This window comes from Megalobrama amblycephala, linkage group LG18 (assembly GCF_018812025.1).
Source record: "Megalobrama amblycephala isolate DHTTF-2021 linkage group LG18, ASM1881202v1, whole genome shotgun sequence".
NCBI lineage: Eukaryota > Metazoa > Chordata > Actinopteri > Cypriniformes > Xenocyprididae > Megalobrama > Megalobrama amblycephala.
The window spans coordinates 15,588,638-15,611,194 of NC_063061.1; the positions used below are offsets into that span (position 1 = coordinate 15,588,638).

Sequence of the window (22,557 nt, forward strand, 5' to 3'; positions counted from 1 at the left end):
TTGAGCTGCTCTCTGGACTCAAAAAATATACATTATTGTTGTGTTTAACTCTAGAATTATGTTGTATTTCCCTATCAAATCTGCTGTTTTCTACATCTGTATATTTGATGAACAATTGCAAATAGAATCCATGATAGTTGGAGATGAACAAAATTGTTTATGAGTTTTAAATATATAATAATTTACAGATGACGGAAATTATTTTGTTCTGTGTGCCAGAGAAATTGATTCTCTTTATTTGACTTGAGGTTAAACATTGACACTCTCTTGCTGGCCCTCTATAAAGATGTCCCTCTGTCCTTTTGCTTCTATTTTTTTTTTTAAATCTTAGTTGTAGAACTGGAATAAACAGCATGGAGTGTAAGCAGTGGTTAAATTGGTTGAAGCTTGCAATGATATGTCCTCTTATTGCAGGCAAGTTTTTTGCTTATATTAGCCTCCCTGTTAGCCTCAATATTGCTTAGTATTTATTTATTTTTTCTTACTTTTTTCTTGTGGCCTTCCCTGATGATGCTTTTTTTCTACTAAAGGTGCTCTATCCTCCATGTCCAAAAGGCATGGACCATGTCCCAAGGAGAATCTAAACATAACTGGAGGGAGCTTTGTTCTTTCTAAAGGCTATTCAGATGGGAGTTTTCTAAAATACATCTGTCCGTATGGATATTATCCATCGGTTCAGTCACGTCGTTGTCAATATGGACTCTGGACCCCAAAGACCAGCACCAGAAAACCACCAGAGTGCAAAAGTAAGAAACAAGACATTATCATGTGGCTGAACGTGATTTCACCAAGTACAATATGTTCCTGGGTCAACATCTTTGTTGATCCTGGAGCAACATTCCAATCAACCAGTCAGATTGGAGGGAAAATGTAGAGTTTATGTCAAGTTTAATCTTACAAACTGGATTCAGTATTATTTACATATCATTTCCCTCTCATTTTAGGGATATGTTATGGGTAGAGTTAGATTTAGGGGTAGGGATAAGGTCAAGAGTAAGACTACATGTTCGGACAGGAATGTTGTATGTTGATACAACAGATATGTTGATCCAGGAACATGTCCTACTAGGCAAAATCACATTATTTGGTGTCATTATGTCATGAATAAATTCTGGACTTGAAGCAGTTATGTGTTAATAAATGCTTTTATTCTAGAGGTCACATGTCCCAATCCTCGTGTTTTGAAAAATGGACAGGTGACCCCATATAAAGACAGGTACTATGTAAATGACACAACCACCTACTCGTGTCATTTTGATTATAAGTTCCATGGCTCTGTGGTCCGTGTTTGCAAGCCTAACGGGAAGTGGAGTGGAAGCACACCAATTTGTGGACATGACTGTGAGTAATCGCCATTACTTTGCAAAAACACAGCACTTTCCATTAACTAATTGAATTTAAAAATGCTAATTTAGTTCTTGGTATAATATCTTCAAGTTAAATCCATATACCAGAGTACTTGAGTTTAGCTTAAAAAAAGTTGTACTAATGTGTAATGTGTATTCTGTTGCATTTTGATCTGGTGTCATGTTAGTTCAACACAGTTGCATTTGCCTAGATGTCCACAGATCTTGACTTTGTCTCTATTACTTTCTCACAGCTGATCACTGCCCTGATCCTGGCGTTCCCCCTGGTAGTAGTCGAACAGGCCACATGTTTAATATTGACAACAAAGTCACGTACCACTGTGACAGTTCATTGACCTTGATTGGTTCCAAAGAGCGAGTGTGTCAGGACGGTGGCCAGTGGTCAGGGACAGAGCCACAATGTTATGGTGAGTCTTCAAAGAGTTACATTTAAGTTCCAAAATGATGTGCCCTGTATGGACTTGTGTTCTCAAAAATAAGAGCTTTTGCCTATGAAATGTGGCTTTTCTGGATAATACACCTATAATGTTGTGATGCAAATTCTGTACAGGGGATTTCACATATGACACCCCAGAGGAAGCATCAGAAGCTTTCAGCAGTGCTCTAAAGTCAAATCTAGCAGTTTCTCAGCAGTATGAAGAAGGTACCTTTGTGTGACTTAAAGTCTTGTACACACAGACACAAACACACATTAATAATTAGCATGCTCAGAAAAGGAGACAATCATATTAACAGATTTAAATGTCAATGCCTTGCTCCTTCTGTCTCCAGATCAGCCTGGGAAGAAAATAACTTTGGATCAGGGTGGAAAACTTGACATCTACATTGCTGTGGATGCATCTGACAGCATCGATGAGGAGGATTTTAACAAGGCAAAAAACATAATTAAAATGCTTATAGAGAAGGTATGTCAATTGGGAAATGCGTTTTGGGAACAAGTTGTAAAGGCCCGTTCACACCAAGAACAAAAACTATAAAGATAACAATTTCTACCAGAAAGACTCGGGAAGCAAAGAAACATTTGAATACAATTTATTCAACAGTATGAATGTAAATATCAAAGAAATGATAAAGTTCTTTGGCGTAGGCCCCGTCCATAGTACAATCCGGAGGGTAGCAGACGTTTGCAGATCCTGCCTGAAGATGAAGGCAGGGGCGGAACCTACCCCCGTTGTATGGACAGGGACCAACCTGGTGGTGGTGGGGAGGATGGGGGAGAACGCCGGCGATGGTATCTGCAAACACGATAGTGGGTGGGAACAGTACTTATATACTCAGGTGACATGTAATGATTGGTTAGAAAATGAGCAATGACGTGCATTAGAGTCTCCCGGGTAGAACTTCCGCTAAACGCTCCCATTTCTACCAGAAAGACTTGGGAAGCAAAGAAACGTTTGAATACAATTTATTCAACAGTATGAATGTAAATATCAAAGAAATGATAAAGTTCTTTGGCATAGACCCCATCCATAGTACAATCCGGAGGGTAGCAGACGTTTGCAGATCCTGCCTGAAGATGAAGGCAGGGGCGGAGCCTACCCCCAAAAGAACTGGGAATGTGAATGAAATACGCACCAGTTGGAGGATTCTTTGAATACATTCCTAAATATTACCAAAGAGAAAGAGATAATGAATGTACAGACATAAATGAATGTTAAATCATTAACAGAAAGAATCATTATGTCATACCTTACCTAATGCTTGTTATAAACATAACCTTGGTAATCCTAGATTAACAAAAGAATACCAGTGATGTGAAGTGATTTGATGATATGGTCAGAAAGACAAGTTAGTCTGCGATACAAGAAGACTGCATATGAGGACCATGGTCCGTAGAGATAGCGTTCACTTGACCCTGAGTGAGTATAGGGAAATCATAACGAGTGATATTAAATCGTATGAAAACACCACCACCAGTAGTTTGCATTAGTAATGTACTAGTATTAAATTATGATGAATAAATGGCATACATAATGAATAATATTGACTGATAAGGATATGGAGTGAGGCTACGTTAATCTGATTTACGTGTAAAGACCGCAAAGGTCCTGTACCTTGAAAAGTCAATATAGGCCAATTTGAGAAGACCTTGGAGTTACGTAAAACAGACTACCTGGTGGCCATGACAGGTTTTAATTATATGAAGAGCTAAGACAGGCCTTTGTGTAGAACCACAATATGCCATTTTATGCAAAAATGAAAACCATTTAATGTGAGGTAATAAGCCATTTGATGTGATGGCAATGATATGCCCAATGGCAACTATATGGCAACGATATGCCCGATGCAAACAATTTGCCCGATGGCAACGACCTGTCATGATGGCCATTATATTAAACCTTTAATGTTATAGCAACAATATTCCATGTAGCTAAAAGTTAGGATTGCCATCAAATGTGAATGCAATGAGAGGACATAGAATGTAAAGCAATTATAGGCGATTTTATGAGATGTTAACAGTAAGCCTGATAACAACGATATACCTATAATGCCAAGAGTCAAAGCAATAATAGGCAATTTAGTATGATAGTGCGATATATTCTATGTAACGCAAAAGTCATGGGACCATTCCAAGCAAAGCAACAATGTGCTATGTTACACGAAACCATGATTAGGCTGTTATAAGTAAAGGCCACGAAAGGCCCATAATGAATACTGATTAAATGTCACGATAAGCCAATGATATAAAAAGGTACACATTTGTGAAGACCGAAGCTGAAGATAGAGTAGAAAACAATGACACCACCGCTAGTAACTAGCAGCCAATAATCGACGTAATTTGATTGCTATGAGTGAATGAGCATTTGAGTAATTTTAAGTAAATAATGAAAAGGTATATATATTCTATAGGAAAGACAGAGATATCGCATGCGATTGTCATGCGCATTTCGTCAGTAAAGCCGGTTCCCTGATTACCGCTAAATCGCCATCACCTGCTTTCAAATGGAGCGGCATTTAATAGACAGAACCGTAGTTCACTGACAAGCTACGCAATATCGCGTTCATATCGCAGATGAATCACCTTCGATAATGAACGCGATATCGCGTGGCTTGTCAGTGATCTACGGCTCTGTCTATTAAATGCCGCTCCATTTGAAAGCAGGTGATGGCGATTTAGCGGTAATCAGGGAACCGTCTTTACTGACGAAATGCACGTTACAATCTCATGCGATATATCGCCCAGCCCTACTTAGGCGTGACTCCCACTCACGGCTAGATAGAACTAAGCAGAGAGAACTTTGTCTAACTGTCAGAACCTGCTAAGAGAACCCCCAAAGAAATTAACCAGTTTGACATGACATAAGTACAAGAATACTTAATGCATGGGGCAGATAAAGATGGGGAAACCTTGTTGTACGATGCCCTTGCAAAAGGGAAGCACTTTACTTGACAATGCTGAACCTGGCTGAAGCTAGCAAACCTTTGCAAAAGTATAACACCATGAGCATCGTTGTTCAATACGTTAGTAAAGAGAAAAGAGGTATTCGGGAGTGCCCTGCACAGAAGGGGCACAATGAGCACAAGTGAAATGCTTGTGACCAGGCGGGTGCGGAGTAGCCTACGGAGCACAGCAACTCTGATGTTCGATGTGTAGTAGGCAGCACAATATATCACTTTAGATATGTCGCGATGTGCGCATCCACAAGTCATGACGCAAGGATAGCATAGTTGCACATGTTTAGGTCCTGTCAGTTTACGCGCTATTCTGTGTGCGCACACGTTAAAGACGAATTACTTTCACTGCATCTATTTTTGCCTGGATAGACACGTACATGCAGATTTATGTCAAATGTCCTTGTACACACAGTGCATATGGCTTAGGTAACGTGAAGAAGAAAACTGATGTGTATCATTATAGGGGTTCCACGCATTCGATCTTAACTTACAGCAGGCTTGCTGCTGTCTGTATCATGCATGTTAACCAACAAAGTACAGAGAAATAACTTTGCAGCTTTAGAGATAATATGCAAGATAAAACCACTTGCTCTGATAATTTTTTTTTTATTATTATTTTTTTTTTAATAATATATAGAACACTTTATGTAAATTGTGTGCGTACATATCCTAAATGTTACCAAGATTTGTAAATTCAGAGAAAGTCATAAATTTTAATAATGCCCGTCAATGGCGTAAGAACTGCAATTCTGCATTATCCCTGGATTCTTCTTGTACTGCGAAGTAATAAGTCCCTTTAAGACAGTCATTTCACTTGGTGGCCATCTCTGAAACGCCTCTCGGCCCGTTTCTCAATTCCAAGAACGCAGAGTTGCGGACTTGCGTTCTTGTGGAGTCCGGTGTTGCCAGCGACCTTGAAAGAACGAACTCGGAAGGACACAAGGACACAGAATGCATTGTTTAAGAATTGAGATATGCTGCAAACTTGTAGCTCAACTGATCGCCCCAGCATATTATAAGTGGCTAATGCACAATAAATCCAACATAACATCACAAACAAATGTCATAACCTATTAAAAGATTTTTCAAATTATTATAAACATTATTTCCATATCATTTTATATCTTTTTATTTCACCGCGTGTATTTATGAAAATTAGTAGCCTTAGTGTTACATGCTTTGTCAATGTTAAGATTATTTTTTATATTCCAATAGAAATACTGCAGGCTTTCTTCAGGTTATCACTTTATTAAAATTAAGCAAAACGAACGGTTTACTTTCACGAGCCGTCACGTATTTGCAAGCTTGTAGCAGGAATCTCAAAAGTGAGAACAAGACTTTAAAGCTTACAGCTTCCCTATGTCGACAGCCGCAGACCTAAATGCGCGTCTCGTGCCTCCTTTCTGAGGCGCGCGTTTGACCTTTTCTATAGAAACCGGTGATTCTAACGGCTGCTGAAGTGACGCGATGACTTTACCAGTCGGCGATTGGCTCTTGGCTTTAGAAGGCGGGACTTATTCCGCCATATTGCGCGTTACACTTTCTCCCATTCAAAACAATACGAGTGACACGTCTTGTGTTATTCTATCCGCTTGTTAAGTCGTGACGTAAGGAACGCCGTTTCCGGGTCCAAGCCTCGACTCCTTTCACTTGAGAATGCCATCGACGGCCGTTTATGAGCGCTATTTATTCATATTAAACATCAATCATTTTAAAAATTTAAACATTTTAAATACTTACAGTCTACACAACAGTCTCCGTGCTCACAGCGTCACAGATATTAATATTTTAACGATTTATAAAAGATGAATCATGTCTGGCCATCTGGAATTTTGGTATGGAGATAAAGGTTATAATTATATATTTTTTGTAGTATTACACCACATCGTGTATGTATATTAGCACCATTTGTTGTTTTCTTGTGGTATGAGATAGAGCGTTAGGCCCGGAAGCGCTGCCGCGTGACGTCAGACTTAACAACCGGACAGTCTTTGCTAAGAGGCGCTGCCGTGACGTGATGACTTTAGCAGTCAGCGATTGGACCTTATTTAGAAGGTGGGACATATTCCGCCATATTGCGCAATAGAGTGCCCCAGGGATGATGCGTTTTTGTAGGCAAAACCCGGAAGCGAGTTAGCATTTTAGGACTTCCGGTTCCAACGCCGTAAAGTCTATGGGTTTTTTGAATGGGTTTTAGCAAAATCGCCTGAAATAAGGTCTGTGGTTAACAAAACCTCTAAATACTTTCACGTTTTGATCTATGACATAAAACACACCAGTTATAACCCACTTGTGATTTTTTTAAACTTTTACTGTGTCTTAAAATCGGCGGTTGCTAACAAGTTGCTAAAAGGGACTACTTCCTTTGGCGAGGACTTCAGATGTCATCATTAAAAATGGGACATTTGGACAGCATTTCTCATGAAAAAGTGGAAAAGTATTCATAACAGCACATATCATAATCAGCGAGCATGTTTTTAAATAAAGTTGTTTTTTAAATACAGTTTGATGAAGCTTGGTGATGACGTTGATCCGCGACCATGGTGTGCTGTAGTCCGTTTATAGCCTACTGTTAGCCTTTTATATCTGACGACTTTATTTAGGCTTCAAAATCTATAAATGTTGTGTTAACTTGTAAAGATTATCTTGATAGACAAAACGTGTAAGTGTCATAACCCTTTGTTAAACACAGAGCTTATTTTCTGCGATTTTCCAAAAGTCTATGGGAAAAATGCATAGGCTTTCAACCGAGGGAACCCGTGCGCCGCTTCCGGGTTGGCCTACAAAAACGCGTCATCCCTGGGGCACTCTATACACTTTCTCCCATTCCAAACGAAACGAGTGACACGACTTGTGTTATTCTATGGACCTTATGTAGCCCCGCCCCTTTTCAGCGTTGCGCTCGTTGTCTTTTGACTTCCGGTTTGTATTTCCACAGCGATATTACGTTTATGAATGAACTGCTCGTTTTAAAATCTTCCCGATCTACTGACATTTGTTAAGACATCTGCTTTAAACATAACAATGCTCATGATAACTTTCATTAACTCTACAACAAGTAAATCCACTTAACCAAATAATTATTCTTTGACAGCGATGCCATAGAAATGTACAGAGCTACCGCAAAACGGAAGTTCAAAGACAATTTTATAAAGATGGCGGCGCGCTTGTTTCTCTGGTAAATAAGGTCTAGTCTTTGATAGTAACCGTGGAAACGGGTATTGACAGCTGTGTGATGTCTAGTGGCACGCACTTTCATCCAACACTATGGAACATGGCAAGCAAACTTGGAATAAGAATTGGAGCGAGGATCAACATCAGCATGGCGTTTACGAAGTGCAGCAGCTTTGCGACTAACTCGACTCAACAGATGCCGCTCTAGCACATTATTAGACAGGTGAGCAAAAGTACACGAGATGAATTAATGTTATGTAGCTCAACACGATGGAATGTTAGAATATCATAGCCTACTGTTGATCTTGCTTACGGTCAACAGACTAATAGAATAGCAGTTTACAACTTTAACACTCAAATGCAGTGTAATATGATAGTGTAACGTTAGACCAAGTTAAACAGTGATGCGTTACCTCAGTTTTAATTCATAAAATAAACTTATCTGTATGAGTAGTATTTAAGCACTTGCAAGTAGGCCTACTTCAATGAATTGACTCGTTCCTATTCCTGGAAATGCAGGCTGGGACTCGCGTGTGGCACTGAAATCGGCCTCTCGTTGCAATCGCGCCCGCGATTCCACGCCGAGATTGTGCCTTTAGCACAGGTAAATTAAATTCAATTTCATTTAATACATATGCAGTGTCATTTTACATTAATCATTTCCTGGATCTAAATACTTACCTGAAATATGTCAAACACCCTTGGTTTCATTTAAATCACCCTAAATGTTCTAGAATTAGGCTACTTTCCGAAAAGGGTTATTCTTAATTTGTCATATCACGATATATGACGTTAGTCGCAGAAAGATAACGCAATAACTATGGAATAAAATCGACTGTCCCTTTTTTGCACAAAGAAAATCTGGTGCACTTGCATGAAGCTGATCACACAGGACATAGACGGAGACTTTAACTGCAGAAAGTAACACGTACAGGTGGACCTGCACACTTCTGAAATTTGAGACGGTGAATACGATCACTCTCATAGTGCGACCGCTTCAATGAACGTTCAAAATGATAGGCTAACGTGAACTTAAATGATGCTGCAGCATTATATCATCTAAAATTAACGTTTTCACATTGTAGTACATCGGACTACCGCTAACATTGTCTGTGTGAATATTTAGATAATCACAATAGGCCTGTACATGCGTCGTGAGCATAGGCGTAATTTGCGGGTGGGACATGTCCCCACCACTTTTTGAAAGGGTCGATATTGTCCCCACCACTTTTTGAAACATCTCGCGGATATCTAATACAAAAGAAACACCTCTAGTTGATTATAAATTTGTGTTAATAATAGGCGATCTGGCGCTGGGATGTGTTGTTTTTGAAATCATGTTGAGTGCTCGTTGTCGCTGTTATCAGAGGCGCAACAGTGTTCTCTTGGCGCTCGTGCACACTGCGCAGTGTTCACACGGACGAGCGCTTCAATCTATCGCTTAACTGTTGCAGAGAGACTCTCTATTCGTTACGTTGAATCACAAAACAAAATACAAATAAACGTGTCCCTGCTCTTGATATACAATCACTGACGAACATCTTTGGTTTTAATGAGAGAAAAAAAAAAATCATACGTGGTTGGATTCGAACCCACAATCTCTTGCATGCTAAACGAAAATACTGCCACCAGTCCATCAGAACAATCTATTTCCAATGGCGGATCCACGTATTTATTAACATACATACTTTCGAGACATTGTATTATAGCAAATGTAAGGAAGAAACTATCATATTAATTTTAATATCATATTATTATTATTATTGTAATAATACAATTACGATACCCCCCCACATACACATTCCTGTCCCACCCACTTTTTAAAACAAAGTTACGCCACTGGTCGTGAGGAACGTCAACTGCGAACTGAACGCCAGCAATGGTATCTGCGAACACGATAGTGGGTGGGAACAGAACTTATATACTCAGGTGACGTGTAATGATTGGTTGGAAAATGAGCAATGACGTGCATTAGAGTCTCCCGGGTAGAACTTCCGCTAAACGCTCCCATATCTGCGTTCACACCAAGCGGCAACCTCCCCCTTTCTCTCGTGAAGCCAATACGGAAGTAACTTAAACTGCGATTCATTGACTGGCCGCTAGGGACAGGCTCCAAAAGAGAGCAGAATCTCATAGAGTCCCATGTTAAATTGGCCAAGTTTATAGCAGAAAAAAACATGTTTACAAGTTGGTTCAAATTGTGGTTTTGGTCTATACTGCTATTTTTGCCCTTCATGACAACTCTGAGGGGGGTGAATTTTTTTATAACTTATCCGTTTAAATTATATTAAGCCTTAAAGTTCTGCATAATTAAGGGCGTGGTTACTTGAGTGACAGGTAGATTGCGCTGCTGTCTGTGAGCCGTCATGTTACCTCAGATGCCGCTGAATTTGGCATCTCAGCCGTTTTTGTGCTTTTTTTCTCGATTATTTTATACAATTATAAAATATGGCTTGCTGCATAATATTCGAGACTGATGTGTGTCTGTGTAGATGTGCATGCATGCGGAAGAGACACAGAAGACACGTTGTTGGATCGTGGCATTGGCTGAAAGTTTTGGTTGTGAGATTTACTACAATGACAATACCAGGAGGATATACAACTCTGACAGCACTGCTTGGATATTATAACTAAAACTGCTGCACTATTTTGAAAAAAATATACTTTGGACACGGCTCATTTGTTTGTTAGATACGATCGTATACAGTTTTACAACATAAACGCTGCTCAGATTGCATCCTTTCTTGAAGAACGATGACAGAGAGCAGATCATTCAGAAGAAATGTGAAATGTTTTTTTGCAATGGACACTCATATTTTACCCAAGTGCCACAGATTGGATTCATCTCGCGATCTCTATTTCATTATAAAGGTATGAAGTCCCATTTGATTTTCCATGTTGTTATTTGCACACCCAACACTACTGGTGTTGGAGCATCTATATCTTAAAGAAACACCGTAGATTGACAGTAAACTTTTAGAACGTTCTGATGATAAAACTTATCTTCATTAATATTTTAGATCGTATCTAGATAGATAGCTCCTTTGCTTGCTAACATGGTCACGTCGAGCTAGGCGGGCATGGTTTCAGCAACCAGTCATTTCAGCTCAAACCACCTCCCCGCCTCTTTGCCCATTTTCAGTTATCCGGGAGTGACGTGCGGTGACGCGCAGCTAAGATGGCCGCGGCCTCATTTACGCTTCAAAACTGCTGTTCAGAACTCTATGGGTGACGTCACGGACGCTACGTCCATACTTTTTTACAGTCTATGGTTCACACCAACGAATGATAACAGTCTGTTTATTCTAAGCTCACGCGCTGCATTTTCAAAGTGTGTACAACATGTTTTGCTGTTCTTGTTGCATTTAGGAGGCTTTAACCAGCAGATGTCCTCAGCATGCTATGTTTCGAGGGTGAAATCGATCTCGTCTAACAGTGAATTTAGCTGAAGAAGTCAATATAGTGGAATAAATACAATGCACCAGTCTTTTTTACTGCAACTTCAAAGGACGTTAGATAATGTTAGCGAAACTAGCGCTGGATACCCGAGTTCATTTTATTTTACACTGTTTGCTAGCCTGGCATAATGATCTCATCGTTAAGACTTCTCACCATTTATTCAGAGGGTATGATCAATTGTTTTCCATATTGTCTGCCATTTTAAACGTGCAGAACCTTAAAGGTGCTACAGAGGATGTTTTGTTTTATACATTTTTGCAATATTACTTGAAACTGTCTTTACTAACTGATAAAAGACTATTTATTAGGTGCACTGAAAGGAATAATATTAATATACATCATCTGTGCACGAGGTAAGGCCTTAAAAACATCAGCCAATCCTTTACGCGATCATCGCGTAAAGGATTGGCCCTCTGGCTTGTCAATCACTGCCATGACGTTCCTTGTGAGAGACGTGCGCGGCTGCGCGCTCCAGTAACTTTCCACACTCCACAGGCACCGCATGCAATGTTTTTGTCAGGAGACAGGAGTAACAACGCAGATTATTACCTGCGGTGAGTCCGACATAATGAATCCACTAACACGACACAGCGAATGCCGGTGGTAAACAAACACTCGTGTTCCAATACTCGTGCACGAGTTTTGGGAGGCGTTCCCTCGAAATGAGCTGTGAAGGAGGGGGGTTGTTCTTACGCATGCGCTTATTTCAAAAACCCAGTAACAGTCTTTGGTTTCTCAGTCGACGAAAAGATCCTCTGTAGCGCCTTTAAATTAGAATGGATTCTGATTGGCTGTCGTTCAACAGCTGAAAAAAAATCGTTCTGAAAGTGAGCTAAATGATATTGTTTCTATATATCAATGTCATTATAGCTGTGGTGTGGACAGTGCTATTTTTTTACATTTAGAAGTTAGCTACTTTATAGTTATCGTTCTTGGTGTGAACGGGCCTTTAAACCACTTATATAGGTATTGTTTTTAGGCTACTTTTAGGCTACTAGTTGAAATTAAGCTTTCTTAAATCATTCTTAAAGGGTTAGTTCACCCAAAAATGAAAATTCTGTCATTAATTACTCACCCTCATGCTGTTTCACACCCGTAAGACCTTCGTTAATCTTCGGAACATAAATTAAGATATTTTAGTTGAAATCCGATGGATCCGTGAGGCCTTCATAGGGAGCAATGACATTTCCTCTCTCAAGATCCATAAAGGTACTAAAAACACATCTAAATCAGTTCATGTGAGTACAGTGGTTCAATATTAATATTATAAAGTGATGAGAATATTTTTGATGTGCCAAAAAACAAAATAACGACTTTAGTGATGACCGATTTCAAAACACTGCTTCAGGAAGCATCGGATCATAAATGAATCAGTGTGTCAAATCTGCTGTTCGGAGCGCCAAAGTCACATGATTTCAGCCGTTTGGCAGTTTGACACACAATCCGAATCATGATTCGATACACTGATTCATTTATGATCCGATGCTTCCTGAAGCAGTGTTTTGAAATCGGCCATCACTAAATAAGTCATTATTTTGTTTTTTTGCCGCACCAAAAATATTCTCGACGCTTTATAATATTAATATTGAACCACTGTACTCACATGAACTGATTTAGATGTGTTTTTAGTACCTTTATGGATCTTGAGAGAGGAAATGTCATTGCTCCCTATGAAGGCCTCAAGGAACCATCAGATTTCAACTAAAATATCTTAATTTGTCTTACGGGTATAGAACGGCATGAGAGTACAGATGCTGGTCATATAATTAGAATATCATCAAAAAGTTGATTTATTTCACTAATTCCACTCAAAAAGTGAAACTTGTATATTATATTCATTCATTACACACAGACTGATATATATTTTAAATGTTTATTTCTTTTAATTTTGATGATTATAACTGACAACTAAGGAAAATCCCAAATTCAGTATCTCAGAAAATTAGAATATTGTGAAAAGGTTCAATATTGAAGACACCTGGTGCCACACTCTAATCAGCTAATTAACTCAAAACACCTGCAAAGGCCTTTAAATGGTCTCTCAGTCTAGTTCTGTAGACTACACAATCATGGGGAAGACTGCTGACTTGACAGTTGTGCAAGGTGTCAATGGTCGTTTTTTGGACAAGGAGGGCAAGACACAAAAGGTCATTGCAAAAGAGGCTGGCTGTTCACAGAGCTCTGTGTCCAAGCACATTAATAGAGAGGCGAAGGGAATGAAAAGATGTGGTAGAAAAAAGTGTACAAGCAATAGGGATAACTGCACCCTGGAGAGGATTGTGAAACAAAACCCATTCAAAAATGTGGGGGAGATTCACAAAGAGTGAACTGCAGCTGGAGTCAGTGCTTCAAGAACCACTACGCACAGACGTATGCAAGACATGGGTTTCAGCTGTCGCATTCCTTGTGTCAAGCCACTCTTGAACAACAGACAGCGTCAGAAGCGTCTAAAGACAAAAAGGACTGGACTGCTGCTGAGTGGTCCAAAGTTATGTTCTCTGGTGAAAGTAAATTTTGCATTTCCTTTGGAAATCAGGGTCCCAGAGTCTGGAGGAAGAGAGGAGAGGCACACAATCCACGTTGCTTGAGGTCCAGTGTAAAGTTTCCACAGTCAGTGATGGTTTGGGGTGCCATGTCATCTGCTGGTGTTGGTCCACTGTGTTTTCTGAGGTCCAAGGTCAACGCATCCATATACAAGGAAGTTTTAGAGCTGACTGACCTGCTGCTGACCAACTTTATGGAGATGCAGATTTCATTTTCCAACAGGACTTGGCACCTGCACACAGTGCCAAAGCTACCAGTACCTGGTTTAAGGACCATGGTATCCCTGTTCTTAATTGGCCAGCAAACTCGCCTGACCTTAAGAGGAAGATGCGATATGCCAGACACAACAATGCAGAAGAGCTGAAGGCCACTATCAGAGCAACCTGGGCTCTCATAACACCTGAGCAGTGCCACAAACTGATCGACTCCATGCCACACCGCATTGCTGCAGTAATTCAGGCAAAAGGAGCCCCAACTAAGTATTGAGTGCTGTACATGCTCATGCTTTTCATATTCATACTTTTCAGTTGGCCAAGATTTCTAAAAATCCTTTCTTTGTATTGGTCTTAAGTAATATTCTAATTTTCTAAGATACTGAATTTGGGATTTTCCTTAGTTGTCAGTTATAATCATCAAAAATTAAAGAAATAAACATTTGAAATATATCAGTCGGTGTGTAATGAATGAATATAATATACAAGTTTCACTTTTTGAATGGAATTAGAGAAATTAAATCAACTTTTTGATAATTTTCTAATTATATGACCAGCACCTATAAGTAATAAATGACAGAATTTTCATTTTTGGACGAAATAAACCTTTAAAGCAATAATTTAATTGCTGTACATTTTGATGTTAAAGGATCTGTAAAAATTCATCAGTAAAAATATTGGTATTTGAAAGGAAGCATTACCATTGTGATCCTCTCAAGTGTGAACTTGAGCCTCCAATATGAGAATTAAGCCCAAAGTAGCCTAATTCGGTATTTATGCATAGGCGAGGGTCCTTTTTTTCACATTCAGTCACATTACAAACAATGAACAATGAATAGCGAAGTAGTTCGCTTCATCTTTCCTATTAATTTAATTAATTAAATATTCCAAAGGACTGATAAAGAAGTGGGTATACGCCATATACCTGAATATACTCTGCACTACACCAGTGTGCACGCTATCAAATGGAGTATACTTTGAAAGGCTACATGAGCGACTGTACACAAACATGTAAAAAACAAAGTATTATACTTTGGGCTTTATCTTGTTTCAAGAGCGCAGTAGTCCCCCACAATCTACTGTATACTTGCATTCAGCTCATTGGAGCAGCCACGGTTTACAATCCAAGCAATTCTCGGAGAATAAAATAAAGTCGCACACTAAGGGTGCGTTCACACTTGTAGTTCGGTTCGTTTGGTCCGGACCTAAAAAAAAAAACATTTAGTCCTGGTCCAATTAGCGTTCAGATTAGTAATTTCATCACCGACCCAAAAGATACCGAACCTAAAGGCATATGTTCACAACCTGATTGGTCAGATTTTATGACGTATTGTCTATTTTGAGACGGAAATTACTAGCGAGCTGGCAGTGGTGACGGGAAGAGCGCATAAGTGTTTTGCTTAATATCTGTTCTGGGTCAGTTGCTTTGTTTATTATTTGCTGCTAGGAAAGAATTTAATTCGTATCTGTGTTTGTCCTATTTCCTACCTCGACTATAATTATATTTTAATTGTACTTGTTTAGAATAACAGCCGCGTTTGCAGACTTTATTGGTGTTATTGCCCGCACTTAAGCTTTAGTTAGTTTCGGTTTTCAGCCATTCACGGGTTTAGGCTTTTGCAGTGCAGATTTGCAAGGCGGGCCCAGCTCGTTTCAATCACGTGTTAATAAGCAGTATATTTATTGTGTGCGCGCTGTCGTGGAAGTGTCAGCGGGAGCGTTCAGCCTCCTCATGTGAAGACCGACTCGGGTAAAGACCTGCGACTCTACCTGCGCTACTCCACCGAGCAACGACACCGGTAGGCACTTAAGTTTCTTCCCTCCTTTCACACTTTTCCTTCATCCTCAGCATGTGCTTTCAACACATTCCCATTGTCTCTCAGCAACGCTCCACTAACCCACGTAAAAGGCAGCGCAATGCTTCTAACCTGCGGTCTATTTACTCCTCTTCTAACACTAATACTCCTCTCTCCATCTCTGTGGGTCTATGGAATTGTCAGTCAGCAGTTAACAAAGCTGACTTCATTCCAGCCTTTGCTACTAATTCTTCTCTTAATATCTTGGGCTTGACTGAGACCTGGATTTGTCCAGAGGACTCAGCAACAACCCTTGCTGCTCTCTCTAACAACTTCACTTTCTCTCATACCCCTCGCCAATCTGGGAGGGGCGGGGGCACAGGTCTTCTCATTTCTGACAATTGGAAATACTCGACTTATTCCTCTCTTTGCAACTACAATTCATTTGAGTTTCATGCTATTCCAATCTCAATTCCTGTCAAAATTCATATCGTAGTAATTTATCACCCCCTGGGCCAACTGGGTACCTTTGTAGAGGAACTGGACATGCTGCTGTCCTCATTCCCAGAGGATGGTAGCCCACTTGTAGTTTTTGGCGATTTCAACATTCATCTAGAGAAGCCTTACGCTTCAGACTTCCACTCTCTTCTAGCCTCATTCGATCTTAATCGGCTCATCACCACAAGTACACACAAATCTGGCAACCAACTTGATCTCATTTACACATGCAACTGCATCACTGACAACATTCTGGTAAAACCTCTGCACTTTTCTGATCATTTCTTCATTACTTTTAATCTTCAACTCCCCATTTGTTCACCACCAACCCCTCTACCAGTTACCTTCAGACGAAACCTGCGCTCTCTTTCTTCTTCTCATCTTTCCTCTACTGTATCATCCTCCCTTCCCTCACCCTCACAATTCTCATCTCTGGATGTGAATACAGCAACAGACACTTTATGTTCCACATTAACTTAATCTCTAGATAGTATCTGTCCTCTGTCATCCAGGCCTGCACGTGCCACTCCCTCTAATCCCTGGTTATCTGATGTTCTTCGTGAACATCGGACCAAACTCAGGGCTGCAGAGAGGAAGTGGCACAAATCAAAAGACCAATCTGACCTAAGTAGCTATCAATCCCAGCTCTCATCCTTTTCTGCTGAAATTCATGCGACTAAATCTTCCTATTTCCACAACAAAATCAACAGCACTTCAAACACACTCACACTTTTCAAAACATTCAACTCTCTCCTCTGCCCCCCTCCACCACCACCCACCTCATCCCTTACTACTGATAATTTTGCTAAATTTTTCACTGACAAAACATCTACCATCACCAGTCAGTTCTTCGCTCCACACACACAGGAACTCAGACCAATCACACACACAGCCACACACCTCCTCTCTTCATTCTCCCCCCTCACTGAGACAGAAGTATCCAAACTTCTCCTCTCCAGTCATCCTACTACCTGCCCTCTTGATCCCATCCCCTCACACCTTCTACAAGCCATCGCTCCTACACTTTTACCAGCACTTACACACATCATCCACACATCTCTCCACACTGGCACTTTCCCTAACACATTCAAGCAGGCTCGGGTAACCCCACTGCTTAAGAAACCCACATTAAACACGTCTCTTGTAGACAGCTACAGACCTGTTTCTCTCCTACCATTCATAGGAAAAACACAAACGAATTGTTTTCAAACAGGTGTCATCTTTCCTCTCACAGAGCAACCAATTGGATGTCAATCAATCTGGTTTCAAGAGTGGCCACTCGACTGAGACTGCACTGCTGTCAGTCACTGAATCCCTGCGGATTGCAAAGGCTGATTCCAAATCATCAGTTCTCATTCTGCTCGATCTATCTGCTGCCTTTGACACAGTGAATCATCAGATCCTCCTGTCCACCCTCTCATCACTGGGCATCACAGGTACTCCACTTCTCTGGTTTGAATCCTATCTCACTGGAAGGTCTTTCAGGGTTGCCTGGAGAGGGGAGGTATCCAAAGCTCATCAACTGACCACGGGTGTTCCTCAGGGTTCAGTTCTTGGACCCCTCCTCTTCTCCATTTACACTACATCACTTGGTCCCATCATTCAGGCACATGGTTTCTCCTACCATTGCTATGCTGATGACACACAACTCTTCCTTTCATTCCAATCAGATGATCCCACAGTAGCTGCACGAATCTCAAGCTGTCTGGCGGACATCTCGGCATGGATGAAAGAACATCTACAGCTCAAGCTGGCTAAGACTGAGCTTCTCGTCTTCCCTGCCAATCCGACTCTAAATCACGATTTCAGCATCCAGCTAGGCACATCCCCAATTACCCCATCAAATTCGGCCAGAAATCTTGATGATGATGATCAACTGACCTTCAAAGACCACATTGCAAAGACAGCTCGGTCATGCAGATTTGCACTATACAACAACAGGAAAATCAGGCCCTTTCTAACAGAACATGCAACACAACTTCTGGTCCAGGCCCTGGTCATTTCTAGGCTTGATTACTGCAATGCACTTTTGGCTGGACTGCCATCATGCACAATCAAGCCTCTACAAATGATTCAGAATGCAGCAGCACGTCTCGTCTTCAACGAGCCCAAAAGAGCCCACGTCACGCCTCTCTTCATCTCTCTGCACTGGCTACCACTTGCTGCTCGCATCAAATTCAAGGCGTTGACGCTTGCTTACAGATCTACCACAGGCTCAGCACCCTCCTACTTCCATTCACTCTTACGAGTCTACACTCCTACCAGAAGCCTGCGCTCATTAAAGGAGCGAAGGCTTGTGGTACCATCACAGAGAGGCACGAAATCACTTTCCAGAACATTCTTATTCACTGTCCCTTGCTGGTGGAATGATCTTCCTGCCTTCATCCAGAATGCAGAATCCCTGGCAATATTCAAAAGACAGCTGAAAACCCATCTCTTTCGTGAGCACTTAACCTCACTTAAAAACAAAAAAAACAAAAAACTTCTTATTCCTATCCTTTCACTTCCTCTAATCCCTCTCTATTGTAGTTTATGATAATCTGAGCATAACTTGTATTGTGAGCACTTCTTGTCTATTAGCCTCGTCATGATGACTCGCTTGTTGTATTCCTCACTTGTAAGTCGCTTTGGATAAAAGCGTCTGCCAAATGAATAAATGTAAAATGTAAATGTGGAAATTACCCAACATCAAAAACAATGCTGTGTGCTGAGGTAAATGCGCTTGTTGTGTGTGCGTAGCCTGCATATGATGGCATTTTGGCCAGCAGGGCACTTGTGAAGAGCTTATAAAATGTGTAAAGGAGTCAAAACAGTGATGGGAAACCCTCCGTCACACACACAAGCGATCTGCTGTATGGAGATGCACGTCTGATGCCTGTGGTGTGCAAACTTGTGACTATGACAAGAAAAACCAATATGCATGAGGAATTTGTCCTTTTTAGGGTCTCATCTTCCTGTTTTTGGTTCATTTACATGTCTTTGGTCTGTGTTATGCTCATATATCATTCGAACTGCGTTCATTTGGAAGCGGACCAAGATCCATCTTTTCAGCGGTCTCAGTCCGCTTGTTTGGTGTGCACCAGGGTTCAGATGGCAGCGTTCACACAAGTTCAAATGAACCGCACTAACAGAGCAATCGCACCAGGGTTCGTTTTAATCAAACAAAACATGACAAGTGTGAACACACCCTAAATTCAATCTTAATGAATATCCTGTTTCACGTTATGGAAGCAAAATGAACATGTCATTACATGTGGACTTGAATTATCTCTGTATGTGTTCATGCTATTATTAACATCTTGCTGTTCATGCTGTCATTAATGCTAACATAACCACATTGAAATCCAGCATTTTGATTGAATAACACACAGATGTTGCTTCCAACTCAGAATTTTTAATGTTCTTTCCCAAAAGATAAGTTATTATCAGGTCTCCCCAAACTATGAGATCCTGGTGTTTGCTACGGATGTTACACAGATAATCTCTATGAGGGACTTTAAAAGTAATGAAGATGCAAGAAACCTAATGGAGGTTTTTAAAGAGCTGGACAATTTTAATTATGAAAGTAAGTATGACTCTGAGTCTCATTGTATACATTGCTACAGTCAGATTTAGAGATGATTATTTCAGAAAACTGTGCCATGACAAAATGGTACATTTGGGGTACAGCAACTTGTTACAGGGGCAATATCCTCCAAAAGTACTGATAGGTACCCTTTAGGTACTGATATATACTCTTATATATACACTAAAATAATAATAATAATAATAATATAATGATAGAGAGAGAGATAGATAGATAACTTGAGGAAAATACATTTGTTCATTTCTGTTCAATGTAGAGTAAAAATTAAATTGTGTACAAATAAAAAGTAAATCCAATTCATGTTCTAATTTTGATTAATTTTAATTTATATTTAATGTAGTCAGTTGCGTTGGGAATCAGAAAATGTTTCTCATTAAGTGGCTGATTGCAATATGTTTTTGCAACAGGTAGAGGCGGTCAAACGGGTACCAATATCGCCAAAGCCTATTCAGCCATTTTAGACGGCATGAAAATAGAGGAGGTCACCGATCCACAAGGCTTCCTTGAGACCCAAAATGTCATCATTATGTTCACTGATGGTATTTACATGCATCTATTCCATTCATAATTTGCTTTTACTTTTCAAACTATGTCTACACAACATGTGTGTATGCACAGTTGTGGTCATAATTATTATTGGCACCCTTGGTAAATATGATCAAAGATGACTGTAAAAATAAATCTGCATTGTTTATCCTTTTAATCTTTAATTCATAAAATAAGCTAAAATCGAACCTTTCATTGAAGGAAAAGAATTGAAAGTGGGGGGAAAATCACATTATGAAATAAATAAATTATTGGCACCCCTTGAATTTTTTATGAGTAAAATATCTCTGAAGTATATTCCCATTCATATTTAAATTTTTTTAGCACACAATGATGATCATGAACATGAAATTGTCCAGCCATGACTTCCTGTTCCACAGGAGTATATACATGAGGAAACACAAAGGCCAAATTCCTGTAATCATTAATCACAATGACTAAAACCAAAGAATATAGTTCTGATGTGCAGCAAAAGCTTGTTGAGCTTCACAAAATACAAAGTGGCTGTAAGAAAATAGATAAAGCATTGAAAATCCCTATTTCCACCATCAGGGAAATAATTAAGAAGTTCCAATCAACTAAAGATGTTACAAATCTGCCTGGAAGAGGACGTGTGTCCAAATCGTCCTAATGTGTGGTGAGGAGGAATGTTTGAATGGCCAAAGTCTTCCCAAGGATCATAGCTGGAGAATTGCAGAGATTAGTTGAGTCTCAGAAAGCCATAAAAAAAAGATCAAACAGCACCTACTCCAGCACCAACTCCCCACAAGTTGTTCGGGAGGGTTTCAAGAAAAATTCTCTGCTCCCATCCAGAAACAATCTCCAGCATATTAAGTTGTCAGACAAGACAGAAACTTCAAACGGGACCGGCTTCTATGGTCAGATGAAACTAAAAAATGAGCTTTTTTTGCAGCAAACTCACCAGATGGGTTTGGTGCACACATGGATAAAAAGTACCCCATGCCCACAGTTAAGTATTCTGCTGGATCTTTAATGTTGTGGGCCTATTTTTAGGCTGGAGGTCCTGGACATCTTGTTCAGATATATGGTATCATAGATTCCATCAAATACCAACAGATAAAAAAATCAAAACCTGCTAGAAATCCAATAATGGGCCGTGGTTGGAACTTCCATCAGGAAAATGATCAAAACAAACATCAAAACCAACAAAAAAATGTGTCACTGAGCACAAAATGAAGCTTTTGCCATGGCCATCCCAGTTCCCTGACCTGAACCCTAAAGAAAATGAGTGGAGTGAACTGAAGAGAAGAAGCATCAACATGGAGCTGGAATTTTGAAGGATCTGTAAAGATTCTGCATGAAAGAATGGTCTCTGATCTCTTGTCAGGTGTTCTCCAAACTCATCAGTCATAGGTGAAGACTCAGAGCTGTTATCTTTTGCAAAAAGTATTGAATAAAAGGGTGCCAATAATTGGGGCCGACGTGTTATCAAGAAAAACATTTTTATGAAATAATTTTATGAATTAAAAGAATAAACAATGTAGATTTATTTTTACAGTCATCTTTGATCATATTTACCAAGGGTGCCAATAATTCTGACCACAACTGTAAATGTACAAAATGTTTTTCGTCTTAATGAGGAAAACAACCTATAAATAATACTAAATTATGTTTTTTGAAAATGTAAAAATGCAGAAAGTTTCTGTAAGGGTTGTGTTATGGTTAGGGGATAGAATATACAGTTTGTACAGTATAAAAATCATTATGTCTATAGAATGTCCCCATAAAATATAAACAGGTATTCCCAACAGGTATTTTGCAATAAATTAGAAAAGCAAATATTCACTGCAAATTTGAAGCAAATATTCATTGCAACTGACCTCATCTTCATAGGTCGAGCAAACATGGGGGGGGATCCTATACCTAAAGTGAACCAGATCAAACATTTTGTCACCAAGAATGATCCGAAGCGAGAGAAGAAACTTGGTGAGCAATGAATTTTTTTAATCATAATTATT

General features: G+C 39.8%; 1 protein-coding gene across 2 annotated transcripts in view; it reads left to right on the top strand.

Moving 5' to 3' along the window:
• The first annotated feature begins 269 nt into the window (after positions 1-269).
• The window catches only part of LOC125252219 (complement factor B-like), a 63,979-nt gene continuing 41,691 nt past the window's right edge, over positions 270-22,557 (top strand). Inside the window, exons 1-9 of one of the 2 annotated variants that reach the window (XM_048165352.1) lie at positions 270-414; positions 531-746; positions 1,156-1,341; positions 1,601-1,774; positions 1,918-2,010; positions 2,139-2,272; positions 19,861-20,011; positions 20,440-20,571; positions 22,433-22,525. In XM_048165352.1, coding sequence (XP_048021309.1) covers positions 354-414; positions 531-746; positions 1,156-1,341; positions 1,601-1,774; positions 1,918-2,010; positions 2,139-2,272; positions 19,861-20,011; positions 20,440-20,571; positions 22,433-22,525 — 1,240 coding nt within the window. In that variant the 5' untranslated portion in view covers positions 270-353. The remainder of the gene's footprint in view (positions 415-530; positions 747-1,155; positions 1,342-1,600; positions 1,775-1,917; positions 2,011-2,138; positions 2,273-19,860; positions 20,012-20,439; positions 20,572-22,432; positions 22,526-22,557) is intronic. The other variant, XM_048165353.1, reaches the window with a different exon arrangement.